The sequence below is a fragment of the Falco punctatus genome, assembly GCF_963210335.1.
Source record: "Falco punctatus genome assembly, chromosome: 5".
Taxonomy (NCBI): Eukaryota; Metazoa; Chordata; class Aves; order Falconiformes; family Falconidae; genus Falco; species Falco punctatus.
In genome coordinates this window covers 25,870,718-25,883,665 of record NC_137584.1, presented here as the reverse complement: position 1 = coordinate 25,883,665, position 12,948 = coordinate 25,870,718, and the positions used below count along the sequence as shown (strand labels likewise).

The window sequence follows — 12,948 nt, the reverse complement described above, 5'->3', positions numbered from 1 at the left end:
TATCTGAATGTCTGAAGTACAGCTTCTTTGCTCCTCTTTTAATAAAAGAGGAAATTTAAATGCAAAACTTCTGTTAAGGCACATTAAGCTTTAAGACTTGAATACAACAATCAGCTCATTCAGGCTATACTTTCCACAGCTTTTCTCACTTAGCCAGATGACACATGCATGCTGTGTTTTAGAACTGAGCTCTGCCCTCATTTACACCAGGAACCCTCATTAAATTCAGCTGAATCCATTGAATTTAACAGGATTGCCTGGTGTAATTAATGTTTTGAGGACAAATTTTGTCCTTAGGTTTAATGCTTTAACACCATATACAGCATTCAGATGTGTAACTGGCTGATTATAGGAAAGTCAAACACTTAACTTGTATATATGTTAAATCCAAACCATAAAGTGACATTGATACTCTTTCTTGCATTTTATAAACAGTTAACAATTTGCATACACCCAGCAGTGATAATACGCCTTTGCATTTAAATTTTAATTATTCTGCAAGTCTACCAGGATGTCACTTGTTTAATGGCTCACTGAGCTTAGAGGTCACCCAGTCCAAGTCTCCTCTACTGGCGTTTTTATCTGAGTAAAAGCCTCTACTAATAAGAACACAGCAAACATACTGAAGTGAGACTTATATAGTAATACATAAGAATTAGAATTTAGAGAAACCTGGAGAACAGGGGATTATGTTTTCAGAGTGTTTCTTTTTTAATGGTTGTTTGACTCTTACTGCGATCATATATTTTTATTTTCTGCCAATCAGAACACAGGCTGTCATTTACATGTGCAGTGAGTATAAGGCACTGCTGAATAAAAAAAAGGAAGCATTTTACTCCTCGATTGTATAGAGGTAAGTGGCTTCAGCATGCTGGGTAATGATGGATCATGCTACTTAGCACTGGAAAAGACAAATCAAGCTCCCTGAAAGTGTAGGTGATAGTGTTAACACTGTAACACGACACCTAACCTTCAGTTAAATGCATGGGAACCTCTGTTATAAGACACTAATTTACATATAATTGTAAGATTTTTTAACTGAAATCACAGAATGGTTTGGGTTGGAAGGGACCTTTCAAGATCATCTTGTCCAACCCCCTGCCATGGGCAGGGACACCTTCCACCAGACCAGGTTGCTCAGAGCCCCATCCAGCCTGGCCTTGGACACTTCCAGGGATGGGGCACCCACAGCTTCTCCGGGCAACCTGTGCCAGTGCCTCATCACCCTCATCATAAATATCTTAATGTCCAATCTAAATTGACCCTCTTTCAGTTTAAAACCGTTGCCCCTTGTTCTGTCACGACCGCCCTGGTAAATTGTTCAGTGCTCTCAAAGTCTTTGAGAATAATGCTGGTCACATAGCAGGGTTTCTTTCCGTCTCCTAAGAAACCCCATGCCCAAGAAGAGTGAGCCATGATGGAGAAAACATACTACTGAAATTCCTTACAATAAGCACAGCGGACTAACATACTGGTTCAGATTAATAGTTGTGGCAAACTGAAAACTACACAGATTTCAACTCAATTGTGACAATGTAAACTGAGAATTTGTCCAATTACTGTTAAACCTTGTCAAAAACCATGGCAATATTTAAAACAAATGTAAAACCTAATAAAGAGTAATGCAAAAGTAACTACTTTTATTTCACTGCATTTTAATACTCACTAAAGATACATAAATGGCGTTTAAACCCAGCTGAAGCAGATGGTGCTGAATAATTTTTGTAGTTTAGTAGTGATACTTTAGGACAAGTCTACCCAGGTGCTGCACAAGTTTTAATTCAGTTCCAGCTGTGGAACCTAGAGGCCAAGCCAGAGACAGAAATACCAACTGATTTTATTTTTTTCAGTTGAGTGAAACATAACTAGCCATTCTTTCAGTGTACAGGTATGACCTGTAAAACATATACATCCTGTAAAAATGGAACAAATACTGTCTCTGTATAAGCTACAAGCTTGTCTTTTGAGATGCTCATGATTTTTAGGCATTCTTGGTTTTTTGCATGTCCAGCTTGCAGGAGTTTTCAGACATGATTTTTGAGGACAACTATTTGGTCCCTGTACAGTTCTGTCCAGTTGGACAAGCATAAAAATGAATTATTAGTCACTTAAAAATACAGCTGGGAGTATTTAAAGATGGTGAGAACTAATTGATGGATGTGGTATAAAAATATAACAAGTACAGTTACAGACTTGTCCCATGGCAGTGATTTATGACAGCTAAACATTAAATCTCAAACCAATAAAAAAACAATGAACAGATGTATATACTGTATTCATGTACAGGGAACGGGAGTATCTGGATTGAATCTTTACAATACAGATCAAAGGGGGAATGTGGGCAGAGATGTGGAATACACTGATACCACAGTAGCACTGCGATTCCAAAAATCTGTGTTCCAGGGATGCCAAAATCATTGTATGCTGATAGTGTCGCATCAGTGGTAACTGCCTTGTGTCCTGCTCTGCACCACCCTTTGTGCTGCTTCCACTTTGTGTGCCCTAACCCTTAGATACTTCTGTCTCACTCTCCATCCTTTTTCCCTGGGAAATACTTTCTGTGCAGTGTTTTCACTTAGTAATGGGAAAGGAGAGGAACTGAGCTGAAATGGCTTGTGCTTCCACTCTGCCTAACACGCAGTGCTTGTTTCTCCACCCAGCAGAACGCCAGAGTGGAGCAGCTATGCCTGTCTACGCAGAGAGGAATCCACAGGCTCTAGGGTAGGCATGGGGAAGACAGCTGTAGTGTGGTAAGAGCTGAAATACACATGCACTCATCTCCAAGTAGAGATGTTGGAGAGCGGGAGGGAGGGAGGGAAAAAGTATTGAAGCAAGTAGTAGTTTGGGAATAGAGAAATCCTCCAGTCCCACCCACAGCTTTCCAGAATCCAAACACTTCAATCTGAAAGATTTAATGGTATCACAAAAGCAAGAAAGTATAGGGAGACCATTCAGTATCATTCAGATTATACAATTCCTCATACTGTGGGAAATCCATTGTGGGAGACTGTGTGATCCCCTCACGCACTGTCCGGACACGGTCTTGGGCAGCCTGCTGTAGGTGGTCCTGCTTGATGGAGGGGTTGGACCAGATGACCTCCAGCTGCCCCTTCCAACCAACCATGCTATGATTCTGTGTGGTGGTGATCAAGCAACCTCCTTCAAGAGCAGTGGACATATAAAGGTACAATAATAGTTTGATGGGGGCAAAATGAGACATAGTAGAAGCAAGTGAAGAGTGCTCAGAATTCCATTTCTGTAATATACATACTGATATTCTGCCAGTAACTCTTAGCTGATGAAATTAGCTCATGTGATTTGCTCACTAGTTACTGAAAAAACTGTAACAACCATCAAGACAATATAAGGTCAAATTCAGTTTTTCTTATAAAAAGAATCAGAGTAGTTGACTGTATATGTATATACAGAGAGAGTACACTGTAATGAAGAATAAACAGTAACAGACTTGCAGGGATGAAGCTGGCTCTAGGTCAGCACAAAGTCCTCACAATAACAGGACAGTGACAGACAACAGATTCTTAGTAATGCCACTGAATATTCGTAATTGAATAGATTTTATTTCACATTTACACATTAGCAAGAGTATATACCATTTAAAAAATCAGCCTTGTTGGAAAAATTAGTTGGAAATGATCTATCCTAGCTTGAGACACTGAGTATTAAAGCTGTCACCCTCTTTGATAGCTACAGCCTCTAAAAGCGCTTGCTTTTTCTGCATGCTGCGAGATGACTCCAGTTCATACATAGTTGTCAAGTTAAAGAGAACACTCTCATGTAGGTAGTGTTTAGGGTCCTGCTGAACCATTCCTTCCAACTGCCGAAGGGAATCCTTCAGTTTTCCCAGATAAAGAAGACAAACAGCAGCATTGTTATTAGCCTAGAGAAAAATATATTGTAAATAAATAAAATAAATGTGTGTGTATGTATATATATAAATATGCATGTATTTACAAGTGATGAGAGAAAAGGAAAAAAAGAAGCCCAGCATCTAGTTACAAGAGATTTACTATATGCTAAGAATTACTATTTTGTGTGTACGCATGCAGGCAAGTAACTAAAATACATTATCAGTCATACAATCCAATCCTTTTCTTTTTTGTTATTCTCAGGATTTATTCTGTGCCAGTAGGACCTGCTGACTTCTAAGAGCTGAAACTCTAAAAGACAGTCTAAACTGAAATATAAATAGTACAGGACATAGTCACTCAATTTTGAGTCAATAGAAACACATTTCAGAAACTACACAAGCCTTTGCATGCTGTCATTTTCATAGGGTTTTTTTTTTTAATGACTTCGCTATATCTTCAGAAGTGTTTTCCTCTCTGGCTTACATATAAAAGATCCACATAAGTAACAGGAAGAAATTACCTTATCACAAAGGCATCTACAACTGACTTTAAATAAATTCAGCCGATAGGGCAGTCTAAATACATCATGTATGATCAAGTCAGGTAATGTATCATAAATGATCAAGTCAGGTTCCATTTTCTTTTGCACACAGAACAGGTCTTTACGAAAGACACCAACAGTACAAAGTCATAGAACATGTTTAGCAGCAAAAACCTTCTGAAAGCCATAGATAAAGGAAGAACACAGCCTTTTAAAAAACCCTCTTTTTCTCTCCCTTCAGGAAACATTACTGTGATTATAATACATACTATTTTACAGCCTGCAAAATAATGCGATTCACTTGCTTCTTCAACTCAGTCTATAAATGGCCTCGGAGCAGACTACTGGGGGTAAAGGCTGCCCAATTTCTTAGGCACACTCTTATATGACCATGCACTGAAAGCTGCCAAATGTAGAAAACCCCAAACTAAATAAACAGCTCTTCTCTGATCTGCCCTCGTGATGGGAATCCAAGGCTCTGATATGCAATGTGTTAAAAATGCCATGTTTAAAATTACAATATCTCTTCAATGTTGTGTGAAAACAATCTTATATACGCTGGCAGCTGACGTTTCTTCTTCTGACATGCATGTCTACGCTAAAAACAGTGAATGCGAAAAAAAAAAAAGCTTTTGCAAAGATCCCGTAAAACATAATACCTCGGAATTTCTACACGCCTAAGTATTTATGCCCTTCATACAGAATGGCTCTTCATTTCCCACCCCATCTTGTTTCTTATCCTTATGTATAGTAAAAATCCTTTGGCACACATGCCACATCCAATTTTCCTATAAAGCTCTGAGCATACTCTGGGTACTAATTAACTCCAAAAATGAAACATTATGAGAACAATTTAGGTGGTTTTTATAAATGTAGCAATTTTGAGATTTACCAAAGCATTTGATGAGTCGATCCTTAAAATTTCTGTGAAAAATCGATGAGCTTCTGCAAAATTATTCTGACCGAGGTGGAGAAATGCTCTAGAAAGTAAGTGACATGAATGAGTTCTCCTCAAAAACCCAAGGTGATAATATATTTTAAAAACAATGGACATAATTTTTATTTTTCCTGTTATAGATGTGAGAGTTTCTGACATTTGCTCTTCATGGTGTAATTACAACCAGCAAGGAGACACTGATTTACAGACAAATGGAACGACAACTTGGATCATTTGGCTATTATATATTCTGCCTACCAAAGCAACAGTCTTCATTGTGTTTTTATTAATTTAAATGCAGATACTCTGTTCCTGGAATTATTTCTCCTTGTGAAATTAGCCATGCTATATAATTTTCAGAGCACTTTTGAATAGTACTTTCTAAATGTATTAAGCCAATGTGCTAACCATTACAAACCGAGTTCCCCATCATGCAGCTTGATTTACTACTACGTATGCTCAGTGTTTGAAACTACCAGGCGGTAACTTTACTAGCAGAGCTGACTGCAGCATAAGGGCTCAGAATAGCTTCTCCTCTCCTAAGTTATTTATGCAAATGTATATTGAAAAAGCAGAGAGAAAATATGCAATGCCTGGAAGAATGAGAAAAAGCTTTGTAAAATCAACTGAAGGATCACAATTTCAATCCAGGATAATATGACTGTACCAAGTAGTACAGATCTCCTGGGTCTATATGCCATTCAGTCTCATGACAGATGTAGTTACATAAAAAAGAAAGAGAATGGGATTGTCTCAAGGGTAGTTTAATGCTCACAATGCATACTTTGCAAAACTGTATTTTAAAACTGCATTTAGTTATTAAATTATATACCTGTTCATTAAAACCATAATTTGGCTCTGTAGTCCATCCAATTTGTAAGTCACTTTCTCAGCGTCTTGAAAATATTTTTCTGCAGTTTTTATGTCTCCAATCTAGACAGTAAAATCAGAGGAAAGTTACCACAATAAGAACAAAAGAGATCCAATCTGATTATATCTTTTACAAAGGATAAGAACACGAAATCAAAGTCCATTATCTAATTGGCACCAAGATGACTGGGTAGTATCTGCTATCAAACAAGGTGTTGGAAGAGCCACATTAAGGTCATGAAAAGAACACCAAAAATTTTCCCAGTTTTATCTAAGGCAGCGTTTCTCAGCTGTGGGTTGTGCAGCATTCATGGACTGCATGGCAGGGATGCCCCACTCCTCATTTGGCTCTTTGGTTGTAACTGACTTCAGAGTTCGTAAAATTAGCTGAAAATGAGAAAAGGTCAGAATTACTTCCAGTAAGGCTGGGCGCTGGCTCTGCAGGAGGTGAAGACAGACACTGCCCACAGGCAGAGGCTGTCAATAAGGCAAGAGAACGGGAATACCGCAGCGTAGGACCCATACTCGATTAACCCACAGCTTACAGGTCATAGCCAGGGACCACACGATGAGTTCAGCGCGTCACACCAAAACATGTCAGAAAACCTCAGTGCAACGGGCCACTGAGGGTGTTGGGGAAGACAGTCCATTTGCAGACTAAAAAATACTGGCAAGTGGATCGTGCAGACTGAAGGAATGAGGGACTTGAAAGGTGGCATAAAGAGGAACAGACTTTGTGGGAGGGGAGGACGAGGAAGAGGATTCCTAGAAAGGAGGGGGTATTTCACCTAAGGATATGTCATACATTGCTATTTGAAATGAAAAAAAAAATAATAAATCGAAGACGACCCCTTTGGGAAGTAAGTTAACAACATATGTTTCATGAAGGCCACCCATACTTTTGGTAAGGTTTCACAATAGAGTTTCTAATTTAAGGCTGGGGAGATGGAAAACTTCATACTGGGTAAAATAAATCTATCGAAGGGAGTAAAACTAAACTAGTCCAGGAGCATAAAGCCACGGAAACCAGGCAGCCCTCAGGTGCTCAGGGAAGATTCAAGGTGCCCTCAAGAGATCACCTGTTTGTTCAAAAACAGGACCACATCACCAGAAATGTTGTGACAAATGCACTGAAGTCTACTTAAAGCTCTCAGATGGTGAATAGTACACAGCCTCCCTAGGAAACTTATTCCAGAATTCTTAAATACCCTTAGTATTACAAAATACACTCTAAGTCTATCTTGCTGCACTTTTTACCTCAATTTTTTTCTCTATCCATAGTGGTCAGGGAGAATAGTACAAGTCCTCTTTTTTAACAGCCTTTTCTATACTTGACATTTTTTATAGAACTTTCCCCTATGTTTTTTATTCTAGAATGAGAATCAGTTTTCAAGCAAATCAGTGTCCACCCCTTTCTCATAGATAATGCTTCCAGGATTCTCTGCTCATTCTTGCTGTTCTTCTCTGAACTCTCCCATTACTCCACATCCTCCCCAAGTGCTCACGTAAGAGGTCACAACACTCCAACTGATCTCTCACCAGCAGTGAGAATGGAACAATTACTTTATGTTTCCCATGTGAATATTGTCTGGTTTTATGCCACAGTATTTTGGAAGTCCCATTTGTTTACCCATGCGTAGTTCGCTTACCCTTAGCCTAATTCCTTTCTACAGAACAACGCCTTGTTGCTGTTTCCCGTTTTGTATTTGTGCATTACTCCCTGTTGTTGGTAGCAGTTTGCCTTTGCTGTTAGAATCACAGCCAATGTCACATTTCAGTTTCTCAACTTGTCAAGATTATTTTGCATTCTGATCCTGCCCTTCATAGTGTCTGTACCACTCCCAGCTTGGGATCATCTGTACATTTTATGAGCATGCGTCTGATTTCATCATATAAGCACCTAACCAAAGAATACAAGCACTGCAAACCCCAAAGGGATCCTTGTGGAAAAGATCATCCAGCAAGTCCTTCTTGTCTACCAGCAAATGACTTTCCAAGTACACTTCTCAGACACCCATCTTAAGATCTCATCTAGATTTCTTCCCTATTTGCTCATGGGAGTATCACAGTGGCAGTATCCAAAGCCCTACTAATATCACTAATATAACAGATACCGCTTTACCTCTAACCGTTAAGACTTCTCCCTTGACAACACGAAGAAATGATTATTCTTTACATTTAGGGGGTGATCCAATTGAACGCTGCACTCAAAAGATGCAACTGTCCATCTACCAGCATTTATGGAATGCCCATTAACAGCTTACCTAATGAAACACATGCACTTCTCCCAGATGTTACATAACTGGACTCAAGCAAAACAAACATTAATTCTAAAAAGTTATACATTCAGTTATAATGGCAAAGGATACAATTTCTCTCTATAAATACCACTAAAGGTCTAAACAACCAAGAAAATAATTACATTTAACTAAAGGCACAAATGTAAATGAGTCTGTCCTTGAATATCTGTAGCCTGAAAATTAGGAAGCTCCTAACCACAAGACCATCAATTAACCATCAATTTCTAAAGGAAGCTACCGGTTTGCTCCATTGGGAGCTTGATGAGTCCAAATCTAATACGCCTTGAGGCTAATCACACCTTATTTGTGATCATGAAGAATTCTCATTTCTTAGCCGCATCTTCTATCTTCTCAGCAAACATTACAAACTTTTAATTCTCATTTTTCCCACTGAGGGGAAACATTTTGCTCTTTTTTTTTTCCCCTTTTTTGGCAGAAGATTTAAAAGAAATAATTAGTTTTAATTAATCATTAAAATGTTAAAGTGGTCTTCATAATTTAATTTTACTTAACTTTGTTCAGAAAACATGACTTCAGTATCTAATAATAATTAGCACTTTGAATAAAAATGAAAATTCCTCCATTAACCTCTAATAATCATATCCTCTAACAAGAAGCCTCCAACATTCTTAAGTTTGTTGTTTGTCTGGAAACCAAGATTATTTTTCTTAAGTACTCCTATGATTTATTTATTGCTTTTAACTCTGTTTTGCAGCAATCTGTTACAGAGGGTAAGGTCAGGCAGCTTTCCACTTTGTAAATTCTTTAATGTCGTTACTTAAATGGCAATTTTGGATAGGTCAGCCAGCAAGCAGAGTCAACACACAATATAATCCTAGAGACTAAAATGTATTCGCTGTTTCCCCGTTTCATGTGAATTTCTATTTTACAGGTCAAGTGATCACTGACAGAGTTACAGTGCTTCTGATAATTTCTCTGCCATAGCCTCTGTCTTTTCCTGCATTCTTCACTTCTCCCATCCTCACTTCCCACTGAAGTTCAGGTAGCAGCTAAAGGCTGTACATCAGACCGAGGCCTCTTTACGCCCCACTACATCCTAAGATAAAGAAGACGTGGTGCCTTAAACTAGTAAACTCTATTTAATTAAGAAAAAAAAATATCACACACAAAGCAAGGTTTTATATGTTGAAAAAAGGTTACCTTTTCTTCTATTTAACTCCTGGCTTACACTTCATTCTACATTATTGCTTTGTTTCGTATGTGTGGTATCTATTATCAAACGGTACCTGGGACTGATAAGCAGCTGAAATCTGGCTCCCTTATGCCTCTCTTGGATAATGTTCAAAGTTACCAGAACAGTCTGAGGTTATTTGGGAACTGCTACCTGTTTTTGAGAAGCTGTGACATTTGAATATGAGAAAACTGCTTTCCCACTTTACCTGCAAGATGTTTTGTTGATTTTTTTTTTCACAGAGTGTCTCATCAACAGTACACACATACTGCACAGTAATCTTACCAAAATGATGGTGCCCAGGCCTGCAACGTGTTTATCTTTCTTCAATTTTAATTTCTTGGTTTTGTTTACCTGTGCACTCCTTATTTCTCTTAATACGTCAAAATCTTGCATCTGTTACAACAGCACCCTCCAGATAGAGCCGAAGATTTTGTCAAAAAGACGACAATGTGCCCAACAATAAGAATTTATCCCTTAAGGTGCCAGAATAAAGGAAAACATTTGTGTTTAGAAGTGATGCTTTTTATTAACTACTATCTAGAATCACATGAAAAAATAACAAGGACTCCTCATACTCCCTTTTTGCTATGCTCGGTTCTGACAGTAAACCCACTGAATACTAAAGGCCTGCTGTCACAGCCAACATCCCAGAGATCAGTGACTTCGAGTGACTCTGTACGGAGCCTGTGAACACCACTTCTGAAATCGGATGGATGTAATACTTTCCAAAGTTAAGAGATGCTTTCCTCCTGAGCGAACATTTTTCTATAGCAAACCAAGCTACTAACAGACTGCAGAGTGTGACACCAGGGCAGACACTCTTGTCAGCAAGGCAGTACCAGTAATGTACCCAGTCATTTTCCCAGTAAGACCCCAACTATTAATAACCTGTATTTCCAACAGTATCATGCACAGTACCATTTTTTACAGCACCTCTGCAGGCAAGAGAGGAAGTCTGGAGAAAGGAAGACTTTCCCTTTGTCAAGGAGGATTGGGTTAGAGATCATTTAAGCAAACCTGACACCCACAAATCCATGGGCCCTGATGGGCTGCACCCCTGAGTGCTAAGGGAGCTGGCAGATGTTATTGGTGAGCGACTGTGTATCATCTTTGAAAGGTCACGGAGGACAGGAGAGGTGCCTGAGGGCTGGAGGAAAGGCAATGTCACTGCAGTCTTCAAGAAGGGCAAGAAGGAGGACCCAGGAAACTACGGGCTGGTCGGCTTCACCTCCATCCCTGGAAAGGTGATGGAACAGCTCATCCTGGAGGTCATCTGTCCTGGTTTCAGCTGGGACAGAGTTAATTTTCATAGCAGCTGGTGCAGTGCTGTGTTTTGGATTTGGTGTGAGAACAACTTTGACAGCACACTGATGTTTTTAGTTGTTGCTGGGTGACATTTATAGTAAATCAAGGACTTTTCAGTATCTTGGGTCCTGCCAGCAAGAGGGCTGTGGGGGCACAGGGAATGGGGAGGGGGCACGGCCGGGACAGGTGACCCAAGCTAGCCAAAGGGATATTCCATACCGTATGACATCATGCTGAGTATATAAACTGGGGGAAGAAGAAGGAAGGGGACACACACCTGACATTATGGCATTTCTCTTCCCAAGTAACCGTTATGTGTGATGGAGCCCGGCTTCCCTGGGGATGGGGGAACACCTGCCTGCTGGTGGGGAGTGGTGAATGAATTCCTTGCTTTTGTTTGCTTACGTGTGCAGCTTTTGCTTTACCTATTAAGTTGTTCTTATCTCAACCCCTGAGTTTTACATTCCTTTCCAATTCTCTTCCCTGTCCCTCTGGGTGAGGGGGGAGTGAGAGAGTGGCTGCGTGGTGCTTGGTTGCTGACCCAGCTTAAACTACAACATCATCTCTGGGCATAAGGAGGAAAAGAAGGTTATTGGGAGTAGTCAACATAGATTCACCAAGGGGTATCATGCCTGAACAATCTAATAGCCTTCTCTGATGGAGTGACTGGCTGGGTAGATGAGGGGAGAGCAGTGGATGTTGTCTACCTTGACCTCAGCGAGGCTTCTGACACTGTCTCCCATAACACCCTCACAGGCAGGCTCAGGCAGTGTGGGTGAGATGGGTGGGCAGGGGGGTGGGCTGAGAACCGGCTGAGTGGCAGAGCTCAGGGGGTTGTGATCAACAGTGCAGAGTCCTGCTGGAGGCCTGTGGCTCCTGGTGTTCCCAGGGGTCAGTACGGGGTCCATTCCTGTCCAACTGATTCACCAGTGCCCTGGGTGAAGGGACAGAGTGTCCCCTCAGCACGTTTGCTGGTGACACAGCACGGGGAGGAGTGGCTGAGACCCCAGCAGGCTGCGCTGCCATTCAGCGAGACCTGGGCAGGCTGGGGAGCTGGGCGGAGAGGGACCTCATGGAGTTCAGCAAAGGCAAGTGGAGGGTCCTGCCCCTGGGCAGGAATAACCCCCCGCACCAGTACAGGCTGGGGCTGGCCTGCTGGGAGGCAGCTCTGCGGGGAAGGGCCTGGGAGCTCTGGTGGGCAGCGAGGTGCCCATGGGCCAGCAGTGTGCCCTGGTGGCCAAGGCCAGTGGGACCCTGGGGTGCATCAGGAGGATCATGGCCAGCAGGTGGAGGGAGGTGATCCTGCCCCTCTGCTCTGCCCTGGTGAGGCCACATCTGGGGTGCTGTGTCCAGTGCTGGGCTCCCCAGTTCTAGAGAGACTGGGAACTGCTGAAGAGGGCCCAGCAGAGAGATACCAAGACAATGAGGGGACTGGAGCATCTCCCCTGTGAGGGAAGGCTGAGAGAGCTGGGCCTGTTTAGCCTGGGGAAGACAAGGCTGAGAGGGGACCTTACCAATGCCTGCAGGTACCTTAAGGGCGAGTGTCAAGAGGATGGGGCCGGGCTCTTCTCAGTGGTGCCCAGCGACAGGAGAAGCGGCAACAGCCACAAACTGCAACACAGGAGGTTCCTTCTGAGTATGAGGAAGAACTTCTTTCCTTTGAGGATGCCAGAGCCCTGGCACAGGCTGCTCAGAGAGGCTGTGGAGTCTCCTTCTCTGGAAGCATTCAAAACCTGCCTGGACACAACCCTGTGCAACCTGCTGTGGGTGACCCTGCTTTACCAGGGGGTTGGACTAAATGATTCCAGAGGTGCCTTTAAACCCTGACCATTCCGTGATTCTGTTAATAAGCATACTTATGAGGTTGCCTAGTTAGGTAATAATTAACGCACACAGCCAATATCATAAAATTGTTCTACAGTGATGGAGAT

At 41.4% G+C, this 12,948-nt stretch overlaps 1 protein-coding gene across 5 annotated transcripts in view; it reads right to left on the bottom strand.

Annotated features, from left to right (window-relative positions):
* The window catches only part of TRAPPC12 (trafficking protein particle complex subunit 12), a 69,591-nt gene that overhangs the window by 4,333 nt on the left and 52,310 nt on the right, over positions 1 to 12,948 (bottom strand). For 2 of the 5 annotated variants that reach the window (XM_080387799.1, XM_080387800.1), the window contains 3 exons: positions 6,180 to 6,280; positions 5,303 to 5,390; positions 2,897 to 3,898 (listed from right to left, as the gene is read on the bottom strand). The exons of 1 other annotated variant lie outside the window; for it this stretch is intronic. In XM_080387799.1, the coding sequence (XP_080243925.1) occupies positions 3,656 to 3,898; positions 5,303 to 5,390; positions 6,180 to 6,280 (432 nt within the window). In that variant the 3' untranslated portion in view covers positions 2,897 to 3,655. Of the gene's footprint in view, positions 1 to 2,896; positions 3,899 to 5,302; positions 5,391 to 6,179; positions 6,605 to 6,718; positions 12,629 to 12,948 lie in introns of those variants that run through there. 2 more of the 5 variants (XM_080387801.1, XM_080387803.1) reach the window with 2 other exon arrangements.